Source organism: Botrytis fragariae (assembly GCF_013461495.1).
Source record: "Botrytis fragariae strain BVB16 chromosome Unknown tig00000001, whole genome shotgun sequence".
Lineage (NCBI taxonomy): Eukaryota > Fungi > Ascomycota > Leotiomycetes > Helotiales > Sclerotiniaceae > Botrytis > Botrytis fragariae.
The window spans coordinates 1,677,953-1,702,467 of record NW_023500987.1 but is presented as its reverse complement, the minus strand read 5'-3'; the positions used below and the strand labels follow the sequence as shown (position 1 = coordinate 1,702,467).

The window sequence follows — 24,515 nt, the reverse complement described above, 5'->3', positions numbered from 1 at the left end:
CATTAGACCTCATTTCCCCCGTTGGTACCGATACACTGGAGCCCGTCTCCAGTCATTTAAGTACTGCGACTTGTTACGAGTAAATGTCCAGGTACCTAGTATCTATTGATTGCCCCCGAGCCCCCCTATAATCTATAATCCGTACTCCGTGAACAGAATTTCAACGATTTACGATTTACCTCGTATCTAGACATGCCGGTAAAATAACACACCTCTTTAGTAATAAGGTAGCTAGGTATGGCGTGTAACACACCTCCGCTACCGGTGGCTATCGGAAATGATCCAAAATCACACAATTCCATCATCACCTGAAGTCTTGATTTGTTAGTCCGAGTCGCTGCTTTTATTATCTAGTAGGTCCCAGGTAGGTAGGTACTGTACTCTTGCTTAGATAATCAATCATCACTTGGCACACTCGCACATTTTGTACCACCCGACCGTGCTATGTATTTTGTACCATGTCTCCATTTTTGATCCACAGAGAGTGCGTAAGATATTTTGTAAGCGAGCGAATCAGAGCTGGATATGGGTCATTAAAAGTGGAAATCAAAATCAAAGTTCAAAACTTAATCAAGTTCGGGCCAAGTCTTCACTCAGTCGCCCCATAAACGCCTTTCCCCTTCCCGTTCCCTCTCCCCTCTTTCACCTCTCACTCTTTTGAGTTACTCCCAAGGTCTTTCTTTCTCTCTTCCGTATCCAACAAGCTTTTTCGTATCCAATACAACTTATTAGCTGAGATTGGCACTCCGCCGACTAGCTATAAAATAGGGAAAGAATGAAGAAGAAAAAAAGAAAAAGAAAAGAGAGAGAGAGAGAAAAGAAAAAGCAGATGTGTTGATATAACAATATATGCTTGGGTGTGTCCATCATCACATCGTTCCTTCATTCGAGTAAAAAAGAAAGACATACCGGTTTAGTATTCTTCTCCTACCCTTCTTCTTCTTCTCCTCCGTCTACTTCTTCTTCCTCGTCTACTTCTTCTTCCTCTTTAAACAACTGCCGTCGCTATTTCCTACCTACAATATCTCCCATAGCGAACGATCGATTCTACTCGGTCATTTTACTTCTTACGCTGTATTCCTTGTATCAAAAACAGTTGGTTCAATTCATAAGGTTATTGAGTCTATCAATCTACCAATATTTCTATCAGTCAATCAATCAATCTATCAATCTATCAATCCACTTTTTCAATTATCAAATCTCATCCATCGATCGAGAACATTTTAATCCTTACATACATACGGAGTACATGTACACATACAGATTACATGCTCCGTACATGTCCAAACCATAAACTAATCCCAATTGATCACACAATCCCCTGTTTTCTTCTACCTTGTCCTGCCTGCCCTGTCAAGCTATTGTAACATATATTTATCATACATACCATTGTTTATACATATCCCCGTGCCTCATTGGTCTCACTTTACCATTCTCTCGGGTCCTCTGTCGGATCGGATCGTTCAGAAAGAGGTATGTTGTACCGTCTTTTTGTTTGGTTGCTGTACGGAGTACACTTCGTTGATCATTCCATTATCATCTGGAGGGTTGTTAGAAGACAAGATATCGTATGGTACCTCCGTAAGGCTTATGCTCATTTGCTGTGTTTCCATATAGTTATCATCAATCTATAGTACGAGATATAACACTTGGAACGATTCCTTTACACAAAGTCCGCGAAAAGATACATAAACATATCTTCTTTTATATATATATATATATATACTTATATATATACATGTACAAGCAAGGGAGCTAATGCCCTTTCTTTTCATAGTACAAGAATATCAACATGAGCATGTAGTTCGGAATTGGTCCTCGAAATCTTTCCAAACTCTCAAAGCTCTCAAAACTACTTTCACCCTTTTGGTCAACCAACAATCCTTTCATGATCAAGGATAAAGGTCGGCAGTTCTTGTCTTCGCATCAAAAATTCCAATATGTCATCAAGTCAATCAAACATTGACCAATTTGACTCTCATCAAAAATCTGCCCTTTGTGTGGAGGAATCAAACTCGACATCTCCAACCTCAGAAATCAAGCTTGATCAACATGGATTACCATTAGTACCCCAGCCCAGTCGCTTTAAAGATGATCCATTGGTATGTTGTAATTTTCTAATCATGACCCGATATTGCCGGGTTATCTCAAGATTCCAAATACATCCCTTCATCTCATCCAGATTTCATCCATTCGATAAAAAAAGTACAAAGTTGATGATCGACTAGAATTGGCCAACATGGCTCAAATGGGCCGTCCTGATTCAAGTTGGCTACATGGCATTCCTAGGACCTTACAATGCCGCACTCGTGAATCCAAGTCTGGTTCTCCTGAGTGATGCGCTTGATGTTAGTCCAAAAGTGGCTTCGTACAGCACAACTACGGCAATCATCATGGGTGGTGTTTCACCATTCATTTATGCGCCTTTGGCGAACATCTATGGTCGTAGACCTATCACCTTATTCGCAATAGTTCTGACTATTATTGGAGGAGTAACATCGGCTCGTTCAAACACTTTTTCACAACTTGTGGGTACACGTGCTCTTTGTGGCTTTGGGTTCGGTGGAATGATGTCGGTGGGTACCGCTTGTGTAAATGATATGTTCTTTCTCCATCAGAGAGGTGAAGCTACTGGTGTATACTCCCTCTTTGTTACAAACGGTGCTCATGTGGCTGCGATTAGTGAGTCAAGTCACCTTGAGTTTTACGCTTTCCTCGAAAAACCAGCTAACATAATCAATTTAGTTGGCGGTTTCCTAGGGTCATCCCTAGGCTGGCAATGGGACTACTGGATTGGAGCCATCAGCACCTGCGTTTCTCTCCTTCTCGCCATATTCCTTTTTCCCGAAACTCTTTTCTCTCGCGACCCATCTTACCTCTCCACACGTACCAGAACCCGCACGTACTATGAACTTCTCTTTGATTTTCGCGGGAATTGTCTCCCTGGTCGCTCACTCCAATTTTCCCACTTCTTAGAATCTTTTTACATGCTCCGCTACCCTTCCATTCTCTTTCCATTCTGGTACTACACATGGGGATGGACTTTCATCAATGTCATGCCTGCAATCTCTATCGCCGCCATCTACACCGAGTTCTATAACCTGAAGCCTGGTCCAATAGGTGCCTGTCTGGGAGTCTCACTCATGATTGGTAGTTTATTGGGAGAATTCAGCGCTGGAAAAGCAAGTGACTATGTCATGTATCGTATGGCGAAGAAAAATGGAGATATAAGAAAACCGGAATATAGACTTTATCTTTGTTGTTTATCGGCGGTATTCATGCCAATGGGATTGATTGTTTTCGGAGCTACAGTGGGGAAAACTCATTTTATTATTCCGCTTATTGGACTGGCTCTTGGTATGTTTATGATTTACTTGGTTTTATTTTCCATTTTAGTGCCTCAATATTTCTCTTTCTCTGAACCCCTCTTCGCTATCCTTCCCCATGAAACCCCGCTTCGAACCTTCTTTTCAAACCTTATTCTCCCGCTTCAACCCCACTTCTTCCTTTACTTAACCTTGACTAACATTCCTCCTCAGGTGTCTTCGGTCTTCAAATCGCTTCCACAACCCTCTATGCCTACGTCTCAGACTGCTATAAGCCACAAACTCCCGAAACAGGCGTTCTCTTCAATCTCTCCCGCGGTCTCTCATTCGTAGTCGGATATTTCGCGTTGCCATTCGCAGATGAAGTAGGGTTTACATGGGCGTGGTTTACATTTGCAGTTGTGTTATTTCTGTTTTTTGGACCAGTTGGGGCATTGATCTGGAAGGGAGAGCAGTGGAGGATACAAGGGGGAAAACCAGGGTTCCATGGGTGGCTCTAGAGGCTGGGGAAGAGGAGGACATTTATAAGGGTTTGAGTTCATGAAATATGGATGGTTTGTGAGGCTGGGTTTGAATTTTGGCGAAATGATACCTACGTGGGGTGGAGTTTGGAATGAGGGTATGTTATATTATGATATTGTATGATACAGTACGGTATAAGATGGAGAGGATCGCTTATTGCTGATGTTAAACTATGTTGTCTATAATGTAATGTATTAATTATACTATTCAAATTATTCCAATGCTAGGAGCTGGGAATGATAGTCTTCTCCTTCAATAACCTAGCTCGATAAGCTACCAGAACAAACTACCTCTCTCCGTCCAAGAAAATCAACACAGAGACTCATTGATACCCACTACATCTTACCCATACTACTCAATTGTGTCCTACAACCCCAACAATCAATCTCATCGCCCAACCCACGGATCTGGCTTCGCCTCTCCCGCAACCGAAAGTCGAAACGGGTTATTAGAACGCGGTATGTGGGATGCTTGGGTGGGGGTTTGACTTCTTCGTGATTGTGCTCGTGATCGGGATTGTGAGCCTGAACCTGAAGAAGAAGAAGGAGGGGGGTGATGAGAAGAAGATGAAGAAGATGAAGAAGAATTCATGTACTCAGCTTTCTTATTTGCAAAGATGCGACGACGGATCGCCTCTTCTCGTTCGAGCTGGTCCTCGACGACGGAGATAGGGGGCGAGACATCCTTTTTGGGGTGGGCGCGATGGGAGGAGTGGGAAGAAGAATAGGCACGATCGGAATGCGAGATGGATGAGCCGGGGTTGATGGATGATTTGGATATATTTGATTGCGCATCGTCGTCATCGTGGGGGTTGAAATCGTCTTCGGACATGCCGATTCCGGAATCGTAGTCGGAGGACTGGCCGTGGTGGGGAGAGGGGGGAGCGCGAGAGCGAGGATGAGAACGAGAGTGAGATGAAGATTTGGGTCGGGGATTTGAACTTGAATTTGCGGAAAGGGAGACGGAGATGGAGAAGCGTTTGGGGGGTTTGGGAGAGTATTTTTGGGCCCAGCTGTCGGTGCTTGAGGGGGGGTGGTGGGTTGTCCGGGCTCGAGAGAGGCGGCGGTGAGATTCGCGCGTTGAGCGGCCGAGGGAGCGTTGAGATGGGGAGGAGGAGGCAAGTGAGGACGAGAATGAAGATGGAGAGTCATCATCCCCACCCTCTCCATTCTCGTCCTCCCCCGCCCTAATCATCTCCTCTGCGTATTTTGAGAGTCTTCCTTTCTCATCCCTAGTTTCAAGAGTCCTCTTATCCAAAATCGACTCGTCAACTTCACACGGTATGCGACGTCGCTCCCAGCGTAACAAACCCTCTTGGATCCATATTTCTACAACATCATTCGTGAATTTCTTAAATGGACGCTTGATACTATGGTGCACGGTTTTAGCGAGGGCGTATGCTTTCTTCATGCTACTTTTGCCGCGGAGGTAGCCAAGGTATTCGAGGTTGCTGGGCGCGGAGGTTTGGGTGAGAGTATGGAGGGGGATGGAAGAGGAGCGGGAGGAGAGGGGGAGGCAGATTCGTGGTAGAGGAATTTAAAGGAGTTGGTAAAGCGTTTGGCGCGAGGATGGAAGATGAAGATGAGTTCGGTGCTGAGGAGGGTGCTACTCGTGGAGAGACTGTAGACTTGATAGTGGGTGGGTTTCAGGGGCATGGCTTGGGATGGAGGAGGGGTAGAGAAAAATTGATGGTGATGATGATGATGATGGGATTGGATGGAATGGACGAGACAGTGATGGTTAGGGTGGTGTAAGAAGTCGAGAAGAGGATTGGAATTATGCGGATATAAATCTACAGCCACTATGACTGTGTAAGTGTTCTTTTAACATAGAAATGGTAAAGCAAATTGAGGTATAAATGTGACAATTGTGAATTCAAGAAAATGAATATCTGGGTTGAACGATCCGTCAAAATTGAGAACATCAGCCACCAACAGCTCAACAAAAACATACAAACATATAAGCAGCAAAATCCCGCATCGGCAAAAGAATATTGTTGGCGGTTCAAAGGCAGGTCTCGAGACCATAGCATAGCCAAATCCAACCCAATCATCAAATCGCTCTTGCGAAAGAGATTATAGACCCGAGGAAAGTTTTTCTTTCCAGGCCGATTGGCGGCCGGATTTTTAGTTCATCTTTCATCATTCATTAAAACATTACCAGTCGCGTTTGAAGTTATGTAAGACAGAACTTCTTTGAAACATTTATCCATGGTTCCTGGACCGTTTTAACATCAAAGACCGATAAATCCTTCCGGCTACGTCAACGGTTGAAGTGGCGATTTTCGATCTTGAGATGAGGTTGTTAGGAATTGAAATTTTGTATGAGAAGTGAAATCTTTTCTTGTAATTCAAAGCAAGAAGAGAATAAAATGGACTATTGAGACTTAAGACTTTATTATTGACTTGTAGTGCCTTTTTGGTTGGAATTTTTTAGAGAGGAATAAGGGGTGAAAGAGCATTGGTCTTTATCTGCCGCTATGTCTAATGTGAGATTCTAATCATGATTTTTGAACGAAATGTAATATGATTATCAAGAACGCAAAATGCAGAAAATCTACCAGAGAATGTGCTCTAAATCAAGGACCAAAGCCCTGGAAAGTAAACAAGAAATTGTGAACGTGTTTCGGCTACGTTCGGATGATTGCAGTAATGTGTTTGCTCCGTTACATTGGCGACGGTAAGGTGCAGACCCCCATCGATATATTACATCGGGTTTTTGATTGATGTGGCTCCAATGAATACCCTGTAATGGACGTTTATTCTTGTATTATTTTGTTCTATGAGTAATTGCGAGCGGAGATTGAACTGATATAAAGAGGCTCTAGTCGACTCTCCATTTTTCGTCGCACATTGTATTTAACAGTATTCAATAGTCCTGAGATCATCATGGCTGGTTCCTCTCAGAAGCACCCAAAAGTTACGTGCGCCAATGTTGATCAAGATGAAGATGATGGAGGGATTCCATGTACTAATATCGCCTCGAAAGCTTGCAATGGGTGCTTTCTGGTTCAATATTGCAGCAAACATTACCAAGTTGCACACTGGAAACCCCATAAGAAGGATTGCAAATATCCATTTATAAAGAAGTCTTGGAGACCACAATGGGATGTAGAGAAACGACGTCTGGCATTTATTGGAGACAACGATGATCCTGCTCTAGCTGAACAGTGGGTGACTCTGGTGCAACACGGGAAAAAGAAGTATTTATGGGGTAGTGTTCCTGCCATTGATATAATTCAGAGTTGTAAGAATGAAGGAAAAGATTTGCCAGAACAACTCAATCTTTTATTTGCGGGTAAGTGTCAAGTCCAGGGGAAAATTGCGGACTGACAAGGTTACAGCATCTGGGGATATTAGAAATGTTGTCAAGTCTCTCGTCGAACTTCCAATTGCGTATGAGGGCAGATGTGAGCTTATAATTAACGACAAGGATTTTGACATTGTCGCCCGGAATGCAATGTTGCTCCTCACAGCTCTCGTATTCGACCCGATGGAAGCAGCAGACATCATGATTCATATCTGGTACTCTGCATTCATAACCGAGTCGTACTTGGGAAAACTTCGAGAAAAAGTCCTCCCGCTGATTGAAGATGTTTGTGAAAAGGTAGCTGGCCGCCCTGCGCAATCTTTGCAATCCAAAACTTGGACATTCGGCACTCGCAGCATAAGTTTGGTATTACCGAAGGCTTCTTGGGATCTTCTTCCCTCTTTTTTCAGAATTCCAGATGGACTATCAGCTAGCAAGGCACAAAAAGTAATGGTTGACACTACATTGCCACCCTCGAGAAGAGATTATATCGAGCGAGAATTTTATACCCGACCACCTGCATGGCGTGTCTGTGCTACTCAGTTCCGTACTGATGGCATACTTCTTCCCTTCGGACATTCTCGCAAGGATTTCAATATGCCAAATCTGTACATATCTTCAAGTCTTTTGAAAGTTTACTTGCTAATTCAATGACAGAACATTATTTCAGAGCACTGAATTCTGGCCTATGATGGATTCTGCCGATCCGTTGGAAGGATGGCCTCTCGAAGGACACCTTTCGAAACCTTCAATGGCTCGAAACGATATCTATGGCAGCCTTTATTTCTATCTTCAAGATCAACTTCAAAGCTTTTGCGAGCGAATTGAGAATTTGAAAATCCGCTTTCAACTATTCGAACTTGACGCAGTCGATCTGCCAGGTATCATGAAGGGACGAGGCGTTGGCAAATACTATTTCGACAGAATTGAGGTAATCTTCAATCGGTTGCAAAAGTAGTACAGATTGGTGATAGTTCACAGGTTTCAAATATTGGAGACCGTGGCTACATTGGACCCCGAAAACTTCTGATGACTTTCGCTCCTTACCTGAAGCGTAAATCACAGAATCCGCATGCCACATTTCTTGTTTTATTCCTCAACGCTGTCCATGAAAGCCGCACTGACAAGGATTACATTGATAGCATAGCAACTGATTCAGCAAAATCACATAGGTACATGACAATTCAATCAGACATGCTTCAACCTTACAATGCAGACTTTCTGAGGTACAACGATGCGAGATCTCGGTTTCAAGGCCTTGACGAGCTCTTTAATAGGTTTATGAAGGAGTGTTGCTTGTATGAAATCAGTAAAGTGGAAGGGTTAAAAATAAAAACCAAGAATATATTGGTTGAGAAATGGCCTTTAAGGTTGCGAAATGGCCTTTAAGGTTGCGAAATGGGGCAAATCAGGAGGAATTTGATAGGTTATTGGCATCGGGACATCTGGGCTCGGAAATGTATGTAGAATGGGAAAGCTTGATATAGGATTGATTTGAGAAGTCTGGGAAGTTTGAGAGATGAGAGGTAGAGAGGTAGAAAGCGAAGAAAGAAAAAAAGCAAAGGGGGACACGGAAGGGAAGGGAAGGGAAGGGAAGGGAAGGGAAGGGAAGGGAAGGGAAGGGAAGGGAAGGGAAGGGAAGGGAAGGGAAGGGAAGGGAAGGGAAGGGAAGGGAAGGGAAGGGAAGGGAAGGGAAGGAAAGAAAAGAAGAAGAAGAAGAGAAGGAAGAAAGTCACAAATGAACAAAAATCTGTTGACAAACTTGGAAGGCTCTACCTCATCTGACGCTCTTGCTTCAAAGGTCAAGTTCCCTAGCGCAATAGATTGAACTGCTGAGCGTATACAAACAAACGACTTCACCAAGATGATTCATCACACTTCATAAATCGCTACCCATCAATCACACCTATTTTTTGCGATATAACATCAAATAATACTCTCATCTCAAACCTATCCTCCTTTACATACACTATCAATCGAGGGACAATTTATACTTAGATCGGCACTTTGGCAGATATTCTTTGATCTTCACTCTTCGCCGCGACGGTGAGGTATGAGAGCGCGTAATTTCTACTATTTCCAGCATGGATTCCTTTTGATTGCGGAAGATAAACAGTGAGAAAGAGCTATCACATTCTTTCTGATCATTGGTATCATCCAAGAAGTATTCGTATCGCCGGGTAATTTCGAAGGTGGACCGGAAATCAATCCCATTCTCTTGCCAGGTTTCGATATATTCACTATCACGATTTCCAGCAAAGCCATATTTTCACTCTCGTTTCATCTTCAGATACAACTCAAAGTTTGTAAGATGAAAAAATAAGTGTTCATCACAAACGATTCCACGATTCCTACCAAAGGAAATCAACACATCAACAACTTTCAAACGCCATCGATCCGACGAGAGGATCAAACCTCCATGATGCTACCTTGTAAGTACTTCGTAACTTCTACTGGATGCGGCCGTGGCAATACTTGTCAATACAGCCATGATACAACCATCACAACAAACACGCCCGATTCAATTCTTTCGTTGATGTCAAGCGATGAAAATCAACCTTCTGGTCAGAATCTACGTCCTATAGCAACAAAACTTATCGCTTGTAAGTTCCTTGCGAAGGGTCATTGTCAGAAGGGTGAAGACTGTCCTTTTAGCCATGGAATTGAACCAGCAACCCCGTCGCAAAAACTATCTGCCACTCCACTGTGTAGCTTTTTTGTAAGAGGAAGATGTCAAAGGGGTGATAACTGTCCTTTCAGTCATGAGATTGAAGTGGAAGCTTCTTCAAAAGCTCGGATCCGCACAACCTGCAGTTTCTTTGCCAGAGGAAAGTGTACAAAGGGAGGCGATTGCCTTTACCTACATAGCCCAATTGAGCCTGACCACAAGGCAACCAAGCTTCCAGATACGCAAAATACCAAGAAGACTCGCCCATTCTCTTCCACCATCATCGATACATCATTTGCTGTTCTGAATGTGCCATCTGCAGTCACTAAGAATTATGTATGGCTTGTCCCATTTTCAACTTGCTAGTATATTGAAGTTGAAACTGATAAATTATCCAGGATAATGTACCAAAAGGTATGATTGCACGCGCAATCTCTGGAGCTTTTACAATGTTTGGAGATGGAGCAAAAGTCTACAAAATTGCGGTCCCGTCTGACTTTACAACTATCCGAATCACCGGCTTGCCACAGGATACCAACATCGAGTACATTGAGACAATGCTAGCTAGACTCGACCTTGGAACATGTGGAATTTGCATTAGAATTACTAGAATTGGTACTCCGCCCTCCGTTCTTGCCTATCTGCGACTTGAAGATTCCACCGTCGGCTCGGTTCTAAGCGAAGAATTGGAATCTGGCTGGAGAAAACTTAAGATGTACTCCCAAATAAAGGCGAGCCCAGTCCCTACGAGTTTGTTTCCCGTCTCTGGATTTTCAAGTGAAGTCGACTTTCGTGAAGTGTTTTTGTCATGGTATCGATCTTCTAAGATGGCCATCCTGAAATATGCAAATGAGGATGTCGCCAATATGATATGCATCAACTTTAACGACGGTTACTACAGAGTCGTAGGCAAACATTTGGCTTGCGAATCGCCGGTTATCTCTCATATCTTGACCGATCAAAAACACAGATTCCTATGTATCTTGAAGAATGTACCGGTGTTTGCAGACAAAGAGGACATCTTAGGTGCGATGGATGAGAAATATCGACCAGATGAATTGGAAATTGGCAGACCGAGCTATGAAGCATCTGACGAGGTGTCTCGTGAATATGTCAAGAAATTATGCTCAGTCATTGGCCCCGTGGAGTCTTGGGACCCTGTTCAAGATCCGGCAGCTAAGAGAGTCAAAGTAAGGGTACGATTCCAAGACGAGTCAGATGCCCGGGAGGCGATCGCACAATTAAACAATAGAAACATTGAGATATTGGGAAAGGGAAAAATCATGGCTCAACAAATCGTTTCGACTCGTTTTAGGGTCATCACAAAGATATAATCGGCTATACAGTCGCAAGTTGAAGATGAAAAGAAGTCACTGATAGGGCAGCGAGTTACCATCAGAGCATACCCAAGCACTGATGTCGCGAAGAAGTTCACAACTTTGAAGATTAAGGGAGAGCCCGGAGAGAACTTTTCCAACGCCAGAAATAAGCTGGAGAAGGTATTGATCGGTACGGTGGCTCTAGAAGAGGGTAAGCCAGTTTGGAACGACTACTTCATGCAACCAATCGGATTGATGAAGATCAAGAGAGTTTCAAACGATCATAACGTTGTTATTGATCGAGATAGAACAAGACAACAACTTTGGCTGTACGGTTCGCCCAGAGATATCGACAGTGCTCAACACACACTTCACAAAATTATCACATCAGGAGTAGAAGGCTATGCTATTAAGCTAACTCCAAGTGACTTTTCGTGGGTAGCAGGTGGTGGGTTTGATCAAATAGTATCAGTTCTTGGAAAAGATGTTGCTTCGATTGATACATTGTCGAATCCAAAGAAGATCTTACTTGCTGGTAGTCCTAAGAACTATCACACTGCCATGGCAGTCATAAAGTCCAGGAGCGCTGCTGCTGGCAAGATCGACAAGATAGAGACAGGCGACGATAAAGACAATTGCAGCGTCTGCTGGTGTCCTGCTGAGTGTCCAATCCGTATCAACTGTAGCCATTTGTATTGCCTTCAATGCTTTGAGCATCTATGCTCCTCGACCACATCTAGCGACAAAGAGGTATCTATCAATTGTACGGCTGTCGGATGCGATGTTGTTCTCTCTCTGCAAGAGATTGAGCAGAATCTATCATCCAGAAGTTTTGAGCAGTTACTTGAAGCATCGTTCACTTCGTACATTCGTCATCATCGCGATGATTTTCATCATTGTCCAACCGCAGACTGTGAACAAGTCTACCGGGTTAATAGTCCCACCAAATCCCGCACTTGTGCTAGATGTCTCGTTGAAACTTGTATCCCATGCCATGCGTCTCATCAAGGCCAAGTATGTGCAGACTACAAATACAAGAAGCGCGTTGGAGATGAAGCACATGTCAAGGATGAAGAAAAATGGTCTAATCATTTGAGCATCAAGAATGAAGATTTGGGACTTGGAGAAGGTGTTAAAGAGGACTTGATTAAGTTTGATGTTCCTAAAGTAAAACGGGGTATGGGGTTCCACGGCACTCAAATGCTTGAACGAATCCAACAGGAGCTTGGTGGATGGTAACTACTGAGTCTTCGTGGGTAAGATGCTTATTTTCCAATCTCCGAGGAAACGTAGGTTATTGGCAGGCTCTCTGGGTGGTCATGAATTATCTTCCACGAACAAGGTTAAATATGTATCTGCATGATAACATCAGAGCGCTACATTGCAGACCGCGCAAAGAAATCAAGATCATACAAATGTGTCTTTCTTTTCGCAGGCGATTGAGATGTGTGCATGAGGAGCAATAACTCGTATGCTTTGATGTGATGATGCCAACAGAGAGCGAAAAAAGAGCGGACAATATTCTCAAAGGACGACTTTGCAGCCCATAATCCATCCATCTATTCTCTTCATCTAATTTATATCTTAATTAAAACACTCACTTGCCTTGACCGATGCCGCCTTTTCGGCAAGAGCTGGGGTTTCCTCTGTATATGCTGGGAAAGAGTTTGTGAGGGATGCCACCAGTGACACAAATGAGGAAGCTTGATCGTACCCATGGTAATAGCAACTGCTTCGTTCCTTCTAAACATGCATTTTATATTGGGTCCTTCGAACAGATATAACCTCTCCTCCATGATAGGTCTTGTTAGTACTTGCACTTTTCTAAGAAGCTTATACTTCTAAACACAATACCATTCCTTTCTTTATTTTCAGAGATACCATGAAGTATGTTTCTTCTCAATCTAATTACAAGACTCACTGGAACTTCATTCACTCTTGGCATACAAAGATTTAAGCATTTTCCTTCTACCAGCATTTCTAACACCTGTTGCATTAGCAGCATTAGCAATATTTCAACTCTCCAACATCCAAATCATCCTCTTATCTTGCCAAAGCCGCTTCTACTCTTGTAGTGTCATCTTCTTTGTTGAACGTCAACGTCAACATTACTACGCCCACATCTCCACAATCTCGACTGCGACAGCCAAGAGGTGGGTGCTAAACGGGGATATAATGTCTGGGGCTAACTTCAACATCTAAGATAGGCAGCAAGGGTTTCCTGACACAAATTGATAATATCGAAGCGAAGAGAACAACATGGATACACGACGGCATCCAGCTGTTAGAGACGCATCAAACTACGTCCTTCAAATTAAGGTAGGCCGTATCATATCCTTGACTTGTCCAATGGTGACACATGCTGACTTCAGCTGTTCAACACCACAGAATGCTTTCCAATACACTCGCCCCGGAATTTACGACGAGTTTTTGAACATCATGCATGCGTTTGTCATACATCACTCGACCAAGGCGACGACGATCCAGTGGGTCAACCTGCTGGACGTCCATTATCTGGATATCATCTATGGCTTCAAACAGTTTTTGCCAGATAGGGAAGCCGAAAGGCTGGTCGATCTCAGGATCTTGTATCTGGTTTTGCAAAATTGGTTGAGGAGGAGTAGGGACGTGGAGTGGACTCATCCGGATTGGAGTCGTATCTGGGAAACGGATTCGATAGGAGAGCGATGAATGAAGCCGGCGTGTATGCAAATGAGAGGTTAGCGTATATGTATATGCTCTTGGCAGTCTCTATCATGGATGAGCGGTACTGTAATGTGTAGCGAATCGATCCATCTTGAATCGTGGAACCTTGTCTATGAATTATTTGTGATATGTTGACATATTCGATCACTCAAATCATGGCATTGTGGGATGATAGCAGTATGCATTCGATCATGTACATGTATAGACCGACCTATATGTGAGCGAAGCGCCAATAATATCTTCCGACCAGAAATCTCATTTCCCACACCTCTTATTTGTTGTGGGCGAAATGAGAGCTCAAACACTAAATTTTCACTGAGAAATCTTACTCGCGCTTTCTTCTCTCGTTTCGAATCATCGCGTGAAGTATACGTGGGATACTTTTCGTTTTCCATGCGTACTTTACAAAGTCAATCGATTTTCAATTATCCGTACAATACAAAGAATGCAATGATAATGATGCATATGACATATTTGTTAATGTTAACTGACACGAAAGACAATGTGTTGGCTCATTTTGGTTAATTGTCGGTGTTTGTTTGAACGATCAGATGCAAAACGGTCGCGAGTGCGGATATTGATTGAGGTTAATGATTTCGCTCTTGCACATGCGAATGAATGGTTGATGCTTTTTCAGCTGGGGACTTTATGATATAATTATTTCTCACGATTTGCGCATACATACATGTGTCCGCCTCGCAACCAAAAATTCATATTTTTATGGTTACTCTCCAGCTTAGCTTGCAAGCGGCTAAAACATGTTCTTCGACAGACCACTCTGTTCATGTACATGCGACAAGCCTCGATCGAACCATTGTATCGTCGGTATACACGAGATGGGAATTCCTTCAGGCGTTTCTTATCGACCGTTGTAGTGTTGGAGTTTCCATATAATGCGGCTTCTTTTCTATCGATGCTGATACAATCATACTTCGTCAGATCAGATCTCAGTATTCACGATATCATAATATCATTTCTTTCGTTGCAAACGGTTACTTTGTATTAGTCTCATCCATCTTACCATAGCAAAGATGTCCACTCCTTTTAGAAGCAAGAAAATTAGGAAAGAAGAAAGATATGAAAAAGAGAAAAATGAGTTGAACGATAAAATATATGGCAGTGGAAATCAACGGTCTTCCTACACATCCAGCAGACATAGCAATAGCGACAGTAGTAGCAAAAAATGGGACATACACGATAATGTTAGAAGGGAAGCTGCACAGCTAAACCCAAGCGATTCAGGGGATAACACAGAAACGGAGAGGCGTCTATATGACCGATATGTCAGGAGTCAAGAAAGAAGAAACCACAAGACGAGTGGGACGGAAGATCAGACCGACCTTTCCCAAAGTAAAAGAAAGAAGTGATCCAATGGACTCGACATGAAGAAGAAGCTTTTGAAGAGAAATTGGTGATAGCAGAGTAGCATATCGACTCAAATGAAGGACAACTGCATCTGAGGATGCACTCCACAATGTTGCTTCCACTGGAAGACTTCAATAGGTGTGAAGAGATGGAAGTTTATAAGTGTTTAGATACAAGGCTATTACTTATTAGCTACTCTTGTTTGATCCGACACAGGTTTAGAAAGTTATCTTCAATTGTATGGGAATGTAGGATGAGAACAAAAATGTTTGTACAATACAATCAAGCTAAGGATGATAACACAATCATTGACTGTGAAGATGATGAACTCGTGAGACATGAAGAGGTTCTATGCTTCATCACCGCACAATCCAAATCAAATGCTGTGATTCCAATTAAATCTCGTGTAGAGGATATAAAATTGCTATGTCGTAGCGAACTGTGCCGGTCGGAATTTGGGCTATTGAAGATGATCATTCGAATGGCTGAGAGATTTGCAGGTACAGGAGAACAGCGGCTGTCGATCAAAGTATACCATACGATGGACACCGATAATTCGCCACCAGAATTCTGATCCAGTTGATAATCCGAGTAATGCTGTGTGGCTATGAATTAGTACTGATAGACCTACATTTGTTTAGGTATTGGCTAACGACGGCGCAACGTGAGACAGCCAATTGCTCCGCCATGACAGCTGTCCTGGTCGGCCTTGACCAATTTGTATAGCATGTATGGTTATCACCCTGGAGTAGAAGAAAATAGAAGAGGCCGATAATCAGCCCCGCGCTTTACGAAACCCAGTCGAGGATACTTGAAAGTTCTCTTCCAAGATTGCAATTGAATGCATCGACGAGATGAAGATGAAAAGATGTCACCGCCACCCCAATTGGTTCTAGTTTCTGAGCAGAAGCGACGTGCAGATGTAAAGACGTGCAGAAAAGGTAAGCCCACTCACTGAGCCCACTTGAGATGGATATCAGCTCACGTGTTATATATGTACCCGAAGAGAATGAGCCAATGTCACGCTAAGAACAAGTCACATCTGCAAACGCCTAATATTAGCTCTTCCGATGTTTAATGTCTTCGATGGCTCTTCTAAAGCCGAATCGGAAGGGATTTTGCGATGTCGAGATAGGCTCGTCGTTATCGTTATCACACAATAGTAAGCAAGCTATTGAATATTCTCCCGTTGTGATCACATAGTTCTTTTGAGTTTTGACCCTGGTGGGAATCATTGGGTGGTAATGATTTGGGAGTCTCTGCATACCTTGCTCTCGTCTCTTTGTTGCTTGGATTTTGACTTGGATGCTACTTTGCTTGCATACCTGATATGGGGTTTCTATAAATATATGTATGAATGTGTAGGTATACCTCGGTAGGGAGATGTATCATGTCCATCGCCACGAGCCGTCTTGGTGAGGTGAGGTGAAGTGAGGTGAAGTGAGGAGAAGAGAAGGTACATCGTGCTTTCATGAACATGGATCCATGAAAATCAGAGCGGGATGGATTCAATGAAAGACGAAAGGTCCACTTCTCACCCAAGTGACTTTGTGGGGAATCACGGATAGGTAACGAACGGATGACGGAGTTCCCGATCACATATCACACCGCTATGAGTTCGACCGTCAAAATTTGCATATCAAATGATCAATCGTTCGGTCGGTCGTGAATCGTGCGTGAGTGAGTGACATTGCCAATGGATGGATACGGATTTGATAAGATAAGAAATCAAGAAATGTAAGAATGGAGTCAATTTTTGAGACGAAAGAAGGGAAGGGAAAGAGCAAGTAACACTAGGTGATTTGATTTACAAGGAAGATTCATTCCATGGACCCAAAATAGCAACAACAGCATCTTTTTTTTCTTCCAATTCTTTTTATCCAACCTATTAATCTCTGCGACATCAACCGTTTGGAAGGACCCCTTAGATCCCTCGATCAAACTAAAGCCCGGCCAGAATTGTCAGAGCCCCTCGTCTCACGATAGCGGTTACTCTCAGTGACATATATCAGATGGCAGGTTGTCAAGGGATTATTTTTATCACTGTACAAGGCTTACATTCATGCAAAAATGCACTTTATCCACCGGACGGTACAAACTTGAGATGATTGTGCGGTCATCGATCGATGAATGATGAGACGAAACTTGAAAGCCTTTTCTCAAACGCTTTCTGGATTCCCGTCCACTTTATTCCATCCATCGTCTATGTGACACTTTCCAATGGATCATGTGTAACGCTGATGAATCGGTGGAAGTGGGCAAGGCATTATCATGGTGAAGGATAATTGAGAGCGACGTGACAAATCATGGTATCTAATATCTAATATCTAATCATGGTACTCTCTCTGCTTCAGTTGCGCATACCTGCTCATGTACGACATGTGATATAACAAGGTCACGGGATCATATTGAAAGACACCCATATACCCTTGTACCTACCTGCGAAGAACACCATCCATCATTGTTCTATTCGTGGTGAATATCCAAGTGCTGCTATTGCTGCTATTGCTATGCAAAGTATTTGAAATAAGAAGGTTGTGTATATGACCTCGGTGCATATATATACATCTATGCCTACGCATGTACATGTGCATCCAATTGAAGTATCATTCTCGTCATGTCCAAGCCATAACGTCGCATATACCTAGATAGATACTCGCTCATTCACACTCATCATGTATTAAAGTCCTCGATTCGCTTGACGTGTAACCTTCCTTTTTTCCCATCAAATATTTCCAATGAGCCAATCTCGACGCGGAACACCCCTCCTTCTTCTCTCCTCCCATGCACGAGAGGTGTTGAAGAATTGTCCTATTGGATATCCAAGATACGTGAGAACGTCCATCGGCCAGTCAATCCCCTGAGACCGATTCTGTCCCTAAACGTATCCCGTAAATCCAGGTAGTACCTTGCAGCATCCAAGGGTGCGAGGTGTGCTCTGTGCATCACCCCTTGCCATTCCGGGTCAGATCATACCCACCATGCATTTTGGCGACAACTTCGCTCGATAAAATAAGAGACGAGAGACATGTCGTATGCAATCATCCCGGAATTATGACACTGTAACCCTGTTCACAGCCTTGGTAGATCAAAAAAATATTGCATTGAACCGTTTGGATTGCACCTCTAAGCGCCGACACCTCTGGGCAAAGAATCCAATCGTCGCTCTCTCTTCTCAACCACACCACGTATTTTTATGTCGACTATCCAATGGCCATCGACTTTACCCTCATGATGCTACATTTATCGGGTCGGTACGATATTCATGTGTAGCCACAATGAGATCTATTGGATCTACTTGACTATCCTAGAATGGGGAGCATCTTCATCTCCCTCTCCCAAAATCATTTTTTTTCTCTCCGTTACATCCTTGCATACATGAGTTGCCCCAATCGTGCATTTCAATCCCGTTCCCAGTGCCAGTGGCTGCAGATCCAAGATGTAGATATCATGGCAACCCAAGATAGAAAAGCGTCGTGCACGAAAGTAGACATTTTTTCTTAACGTTACTACTAAGGTACCATTCACCCTGCCCCCCCGCTCATCTCATGACACCCATTCACTTCTCTGCCCTGTTGATTCTTAAACCTCTCAACCCGCAGGTTTGGAAACGATCTTTCGATATTTTACAACGACTTACCTGAGCTACCTCAAACGTTAAAACACTAAAACGTCTCATAACTCCGAAGATCTCACAAATTCGATACCCAATTCCTCATACTTCCTCAAACTCCATCTTCATCAGATAGATCACGGATCAGACGACGTCCGAACCTTCAAATGTCTTGATGCAACGGTTTACCGGGTCCTCCTTACAACAAACTTCATCTCAGCTTTCTACGCATAATCTTTCCCCCGCCGCTCGGATGCCCGCTGTCAGAAAAGATCAGATAATCATCTCAAGGGCTCTTCCCTTCAAACCGCACCTTAGACATTCCGTCATCTCGACTAGGTGTCATAAGCCTGATACAAGCTACGAAGGAGACCATCATCTCCAGCCCAGTGATTACGGTCCTGGTGCCCGGGGATATAGGTAGAGGTACGCCTCGATATATCGGTACCAAACGACTTTTGGGACAACAGCGCTGTGCACTCATTGTCGTCGATACCATTCCTTCGAGTCGACGCCATTTTACTTTCGTTATTCACATTCTCCGCTGGCTCGGATACTTATTTTTTATTATTACTATTAAGGTTTTTTTATTTCAACCCGTACTGACGAATTGTACAAACGATACCCTTTTCTTATTTCCTCTACGGTCTATCTCAAGACTGCATCTTTGTGACTTTTCTCACATCGTTTCGAACACTTCTGCATTCAAGGATAGAATGGGAAGACTTATCAAGAATCACTGGGCACGTCTAATTGTCCTCACTGCCGCAATTTGTTAGTATTCACTAATATCAATCTCCATACACAAAGCTAATCAGAATACTCTAGATCAAGTAGCAGCTGCCATCGAAGGATTCTTCTGGCCCAAAATCTTCTGGGACTTTCTCACCAAGAATCTCGACGGTGCCGTCAAGCCTTTGCCAATACTACAAATCATCAATCTGGTTTTTGGACTATTCATGCTAGCTTGGGAGTGGCCACTTGGATTCCTCGTTGGCACGTCTTTCTATCGCAGCATCGAGGCTCGATTGGTCATCCTCCCTTTAACAGCTTTGGCTTCCGCGTTACTATATCAAGCCACCAATCCCGCTATCTACTACACCATTGCACTGGTGGTATATTTCTGGGCGTATAGTGAAGGGGAAGTGATAGCTGGGGTTTGGAAACTCCCTCCTCGGAGATCCACAACGGGAAAGGTTTAACAGAGAGGAGAGGTCATGGTGATGTGCTGGGTGAGGGATAGAAAAGGAATGGCAGGGACATTGGTAGAGGGATATGGGACGGCATGGATATACATGAATGACTACGACATCTCAATTACCCAACTGCAAGGACAGGATTGCATATTAGGGTTGGAGTTTCGAGGGATTGGGGGGTATACATTAGCGGTCGGCGTTTAAACTTTGGGTGTGGGGTAATGTGAGATGAATGGAAAGATGGAGATGGGTGAGGATGGGGATGGAAATGGAAGTTTGAAGGTGGATAGATGTGGGTTAGAATTGACTACGTGTGATAGTCTTTGGAACTTCAAGATGTTGTCTATCGTTAACAATTCACAACATCTGACAAAGCAGTTGTGTTTGCTTTGGTAATGGAGAGGAGTGTTCCGAGAGACAGATAGCAAGTCAGTCTAATCAAAGAGTCGTATGCGCATTTCATGCATCCATACATCTTTCACACTTAATGTCAAATCGAATACACATCGTTCTCTACATCATTCTTCTGGCTCGTTTTCCTTCGTTCTTTATTTTGTAAACATCAATATAATCGTGAAGATTCTATACATGTATATACCATCATCTACCTAGGTAATCATCTCTCCCGACTCTGGACAGCCAGTATTCACACTTTCCGAAATTCAGTAGCTTCAGATATAAAATAGGAATTCAAGAACTATGATTGATTCTTCCCTTCCTGCGGTACATGATATCTATCCGTGTCTTTGTCACTTTGCTACTAAACCGAAACCCTGAATTTATTATTACTGCTTGGGAAATGTGTTCTCAAGTACAGAAATAGGATACTTGTATGTAGCCAGCTATAAAAAGGTCCGGGACATCATATTATATCATGTAATATAACACAACATCTAGATATTTCATTTCATATCATTCCACCATCTTATACAGAATGCACATATATACATACATACATACATACATACATACATACATACATACATACATAACCAGAAAATCCCCTTCAAAAGAGACAGACACACAGTTTCGTCTCCCAGCCTCAATCTCTCTGATCCAGATTCGAGATGCGAGATGCGAGACGGGAGGGAGTTACGGAGATACTTCAGATCCTTGGGTAGGTATCTATGTATCTATGTATCTATGTAATCCATTACTCACCCCTCGCTACTTCTACATCGCTACGACACATAAAGCATCTCGACGATACAAATGAATACACATGCATGAACGTCCAGCCGCTCCCTCCCTCCTCTACGTAGGTAATTTCATATAGTCGTCTTGTGTCATCTCAACTCAGCTCATCTCATCTCATTCCGCTTATATATATATCTTTTCCCCCTCCACGTATTATCTCCACAGCGACAAATTGCAAAACCAAGGTCATCATTCATTCATTCATTTATCCATCCATCCATCCATTCATCCATCCATCCATCCATCCATTCAACCATTCTCCAAAAAACCTATAAAAAAAACTCATTTCCGTGTCCGTCCGTCTGTCGGTCCGGCTAGCTAGACCTAGTGGATCGACCGATTGGGAAACCGAGACACCGATGCAAGTTCCAGCCTTGCTCCGTACCGCGAGACGCTGATGATAGCTAGGGGCTGGGGGTTGTGGCTTTATGAATCACGTTAGGTATGTATTTTTGCTTGTTGATTGATTGGTTTTTGGAGGGGGGGTTGGATAGGTGTGTGGGTGGGTGGGTGGGTGGATGGATGGATGTATAAATAGATACTTCCCTTCCTGCCTATCTAGATACATAGATAGGTACATATACATATATATATCTTCATTTCCATTTTCATGCAAGAACAATACCTATCTATCTACCTACCTACCTATCGACCTACCTACCTCCCCAATAAAAAAATCTCCATTCCCCAAATACCATTCCCCGATTCTCGATTCCCCGATCCCCAAATCCTAGAATCAAATGTGTACGTGCGTGCGTGCACAGCCTCTAGCACCGGTACTCGCTCCTGGTGAATGAATACGGAGTATCGTGAATACCGGATCCTGTAGGGCTTAGTTTACGTGCATATTTAATTGACTAATTAATTGAATCCGGATTCTTTGGGGGATTTTGGGAGTGGCTGGGTAGGTATTGCAATTGAGTGTTTTTGGGATTTGAGTTTGGAGGGTGGGTGGGGAGGTGTGATTGTGGTTGGATTTGCATGGGTGTGGATTTGTATTTGTGTAATGTGTGTGTATGTATGTGTATGTGTATGGGATAATTAATTAAAGGTTGAAGAATCGGATTAAGAGGTGATGGCTGAAGACTATGCATGCATGTACCTATGTTTATATGTATATCTGGGTGCGAGCGGATGAGGGTGTATTGTGATTTGATATTGTGTGTTGCAGGTTGTTTACTAGGTATCTAGGTGCTTGCTATTTATGGGTTTGGGGGTATGGAAATTCGTCTGTCAGTGTGGAATGATTCGATGTGTGTTAATCTTTATCCTTAGGTATGGATTGGAATACCCGATGGCTTTACCTTGTCTTGTATCTGGTAGGGGGGTTGAATCCTGGTTGTATAGATGTGAATGAGTTATTGTTCTTTGAATGTTCCCTTGAGAAGAGCTCGGGGGGTGATTAGGATAGTATTGGGACCGAATAATCAATATTAAAGCCAATAATTATCATTAATTTAGTATTTAAAACTACAGAATCAACTAGCAGAATGAAGTATAGTCCATTTCTATCACATAATGTGATCAAAGATGAATAGAATGAGTTGTGAAGATACTGAGGAGGCACAAGCAACGTCTGCTGCGAAGAAGGCATGGAAGTGGATGAGCCAGAGCAAGAACCAGAGCCAAAATTGGTACAGGAACTCAATTTGCTAGTACTATAGAAAGTATCACTGGCACAGCTTTTCTACATCTTACGTTGTGGAAAAGTGACTCCTTTCGAGAAATATAGAATTCGAGGTAGCTTCCGTGGAGGTAGGCCTGCGTAGGCCTGGCGTCTAATTAGCATTAGCCATTATGTCCTATTTTTGGTATTCCTTGTACTTCTAAACCACGCTATTTCCCCTTTCAATGTTAGTTGTAACTAAGGTACAATTTGGGAAGGTCCTAAAGGTCAGGTAGTTGGCAGCAATGTAAGTAGACGAGAAGAACTCTTTGACTGTGGGAATCGCCTTCTAATAGAACATGATGCAACCTTGTGACATACTTGGAGCTTCTAAATAGGTGACATGTTGCTTTGCGGGCGTCGACTCTTCAAGATTGAAGCAGTGGTGATGAGAGCCGTGGGGATCTAAAAAGTAATATATTCTGGTCGTCGTGCAAGTCGAACTCGCCAAAACCCAGTTCAGAATTGCAGGCTGTTAGAGACGATGTGAATTCAAAACCTGTGTCAGCAGTCGCGGAAAGTATACTATGATGTTGTGGAACCAATCGATGATGCCAAGAAAGGCACATGGCTTGGTAGTCATGGTAGCAACTTAGAAGATGCTAGTACTATAGGACGGCCATGCTCTCTGGACACCTGCGAATGAACACTTGGGGATAAACGTGATGGCCCAGGTAGGTTGAATTTTGGCAGTTGTTCTCGAAATATGTTTCGAGTTGTATTGTTACCGGGTGGTCACTTCGATGTCAAATTCGACACCGGTAGTGTTGACTGGAGTGAATTCGGCTTGTTCGCATTGGAAATCTACTGATGACGAAATCATGGAAATTGCATCCTGAAGTGGAATACAAGGAGAGAGCTCTGATAGCAAGGCGCGAGATTTGCTTAGCACTTTGTGCCCCATCAAATTACACGTAGCGTGAGCCATTGTAGAGAGTATTTGCCCCAGTTTCCAATTGTTATTCTATTTCCGTGCTTCAATGTCTTAAGAAAATGGTTCCGATAAAGATTCTATCTCTGGTGATAGCTACTGTCAAGTTGTACCTCCAGTTTCAACAAAGTCGATCGGTATAGCGTGCGTGCTTTTGTCCAGGGCGATGTTCTCTGGCTTTGACTCCATATGCACTATGCTATTTTGATGAACGGCGTCAAGTGTACAAGTGAAGTCTAGTGTCCAAAAATGTCAGGGGTGATTGAGTTTTAGTAACTACAAAGAATCCCGTGGCATGCTGTTTTGGTGGAACTTAGGAAGGACCTCACAGACTGGTAAGAAGGACGTCTCCTATGGCGATTGTCGTTCGATATGGGTTGACAAATAGGAGTCGACCGCAATAAGCCGCACGACACCCTCACTGCCCTATATCCGTTCCAGATTCCACAGCTCCAGTTCCAAAACTTTACTGGTCCTTGATATAAAGTTTGACCTTTTCAATTTCTTGCAGACGTACTTGTTAGAGTCCACATGTACTAAATGCACGCCCATTCAAAGTTCTATTGTGTTCTTGACTGCCGAAAGTCTCTGACGGGGACGCAACTGCTACCACCATCGTATGTTGGGTATTGCACTCTGTATGGACCTTCTTGTATACAGAACAATCACGGCGCACTCGCTTTCCGCATCCAGTGAT

The 24,515-nt window shown here is 43.2% G+C and overlaps 7 protein-coding genes across 7 annotated transcripts; 6 read left to right on the top strand and 1 right to left on the bottom strand.

Moving 5' to 3' along the window:
* Nucleotides 1–1,940: 1,940 nt before the first annotated feature.
* Bfra_000523 (putative mfs general substrate transporter protein) lies at nt 1,941–3,826 on the top strand (the record flags this gene model as incomplete). The annotated part of the gene is made up of 4 exons (XM_037330969.1): nt 1,941–2,102; nt 2,229–2,682; nt 2,746–3,357; nt 3,540–3,826. The coding sequence occupies 4 exons, from the start codon at nt 1,941–1,943 to the stop codon at nt 3,824–3,826; spliced, it is 1,515 nt and encodes a 504-aa protein (XP_037197302.1).
* Nucleotides 3,827–4,235: 409 nt separating this feature from the next.
* On the bottom strand, nt 4,236–5,258 carry Bfra_000522 (uncharacterized protein; the record flags this gene model as incomplete). The annotated part of the gene is made up of 1 exon (XM_037330968.1): nt 4,236–5,258. The coding sequence occupies one exon, from the start codon at nt 5,256–5,258 to the stop codon at nt 4,236–4,238; it is 1,023 nt and encodes a 340-aa protein (XP_037197301.1).
* A 1,478-nt stretch (nt 5,259–6,736) lies between these two features.
* Nucleotides 6,737–12,383, top strand: Bfra_000521 (putative mynd finger family protein; the record flags this gene model as incomplete). The annotated part of the gene is made up of 8 exons (XM_037330967.1): nt 6,737–7,145; nt 7,192–7,765; nt 7,815–8,088; nt 8,139–8,329; nt 9,518–9,589; nt 9,645–10,161; nt 10,224–11,015; nt 11,172–12,383. 8 exons carry the CDS (start codon nt 6,737–6,739, stop codon nt 12,381–12,383), a joined length of 4,041 nt encoding a protein of 1,346 aa, XP_037197300.1.
* Nucleotides 12,384–13,403: 1,020 nt separating this feature from the next.
* On the top strand, nt 13,404–13,835 carry Bfra_000520 (uncharacterized protein; the record flags this gene model as incomplete). Its single annotated transcript, XM_037330966.1, has 2 exons — nt 13,404–13,463; nt 13,533–13,835. The coding sequence occupies 2 exons, from the start codon at nt 13,404–13,406 to the stop codon at nt 13,833–13,835; spliced, it is 363 nt and encodes a 120-aa protein (XP_037197299.1).
* Nucleotides 13,836–14,881: 1,046 nt separating this feature from the next.
* Nucleotides 14,882–15,217, top strand: Bfra_000519 (uncharacterized protein; the record flags this gene model as incomplete). Its single annotated transcript, XM_037330965.1, has 1 exon — nt 14,882–15,217. One exon carries the CDS (start codon nt 14,882–14,884, stop codon nt 15,215–15,217), a length of 336 nt encoding a protein of 111 aa, XP_037197298.1.
* A 263-nt stretch (nt 15,218–15,480) lies between these two features.
* On the top strand, nt 15,481–15,789 carry Bfra_000518 (uncharacterized protein; the record flags this gene model as incomplete). The annotated part of the gene is made up of 1 exon (XM_037330964.1): nt 15,481–15,789. One exon carries the CDS (start codon nt 15,481–15,483, stop codon nt 15,787–15,789), a length of 309 nt encoding a protein of 102 aa, XP_037197297.1.
* Nucleotides 15,790–19,544: 3,755 nt separating this feature from the next.
* On the top strand, nt 19,545–20,030 carry Bfra_000517 (putative pro41 protein; the record flags this gene model as incomplete). The annotated part of the gene is made up of 2 exons (XM_037330963.1): nt 19,545–19,602; nt 19,657–20,030. 2 exons carry the CDS (start codon nt 19,545–19,547, stop codon nt 20,028–20,030), a joined length of 432 nt encoding a protein of 143 aa, XP_037197296.1.
* Between the last annotated feature and the right edge of the window lie 4,485 nt (nt 20,031–24,515).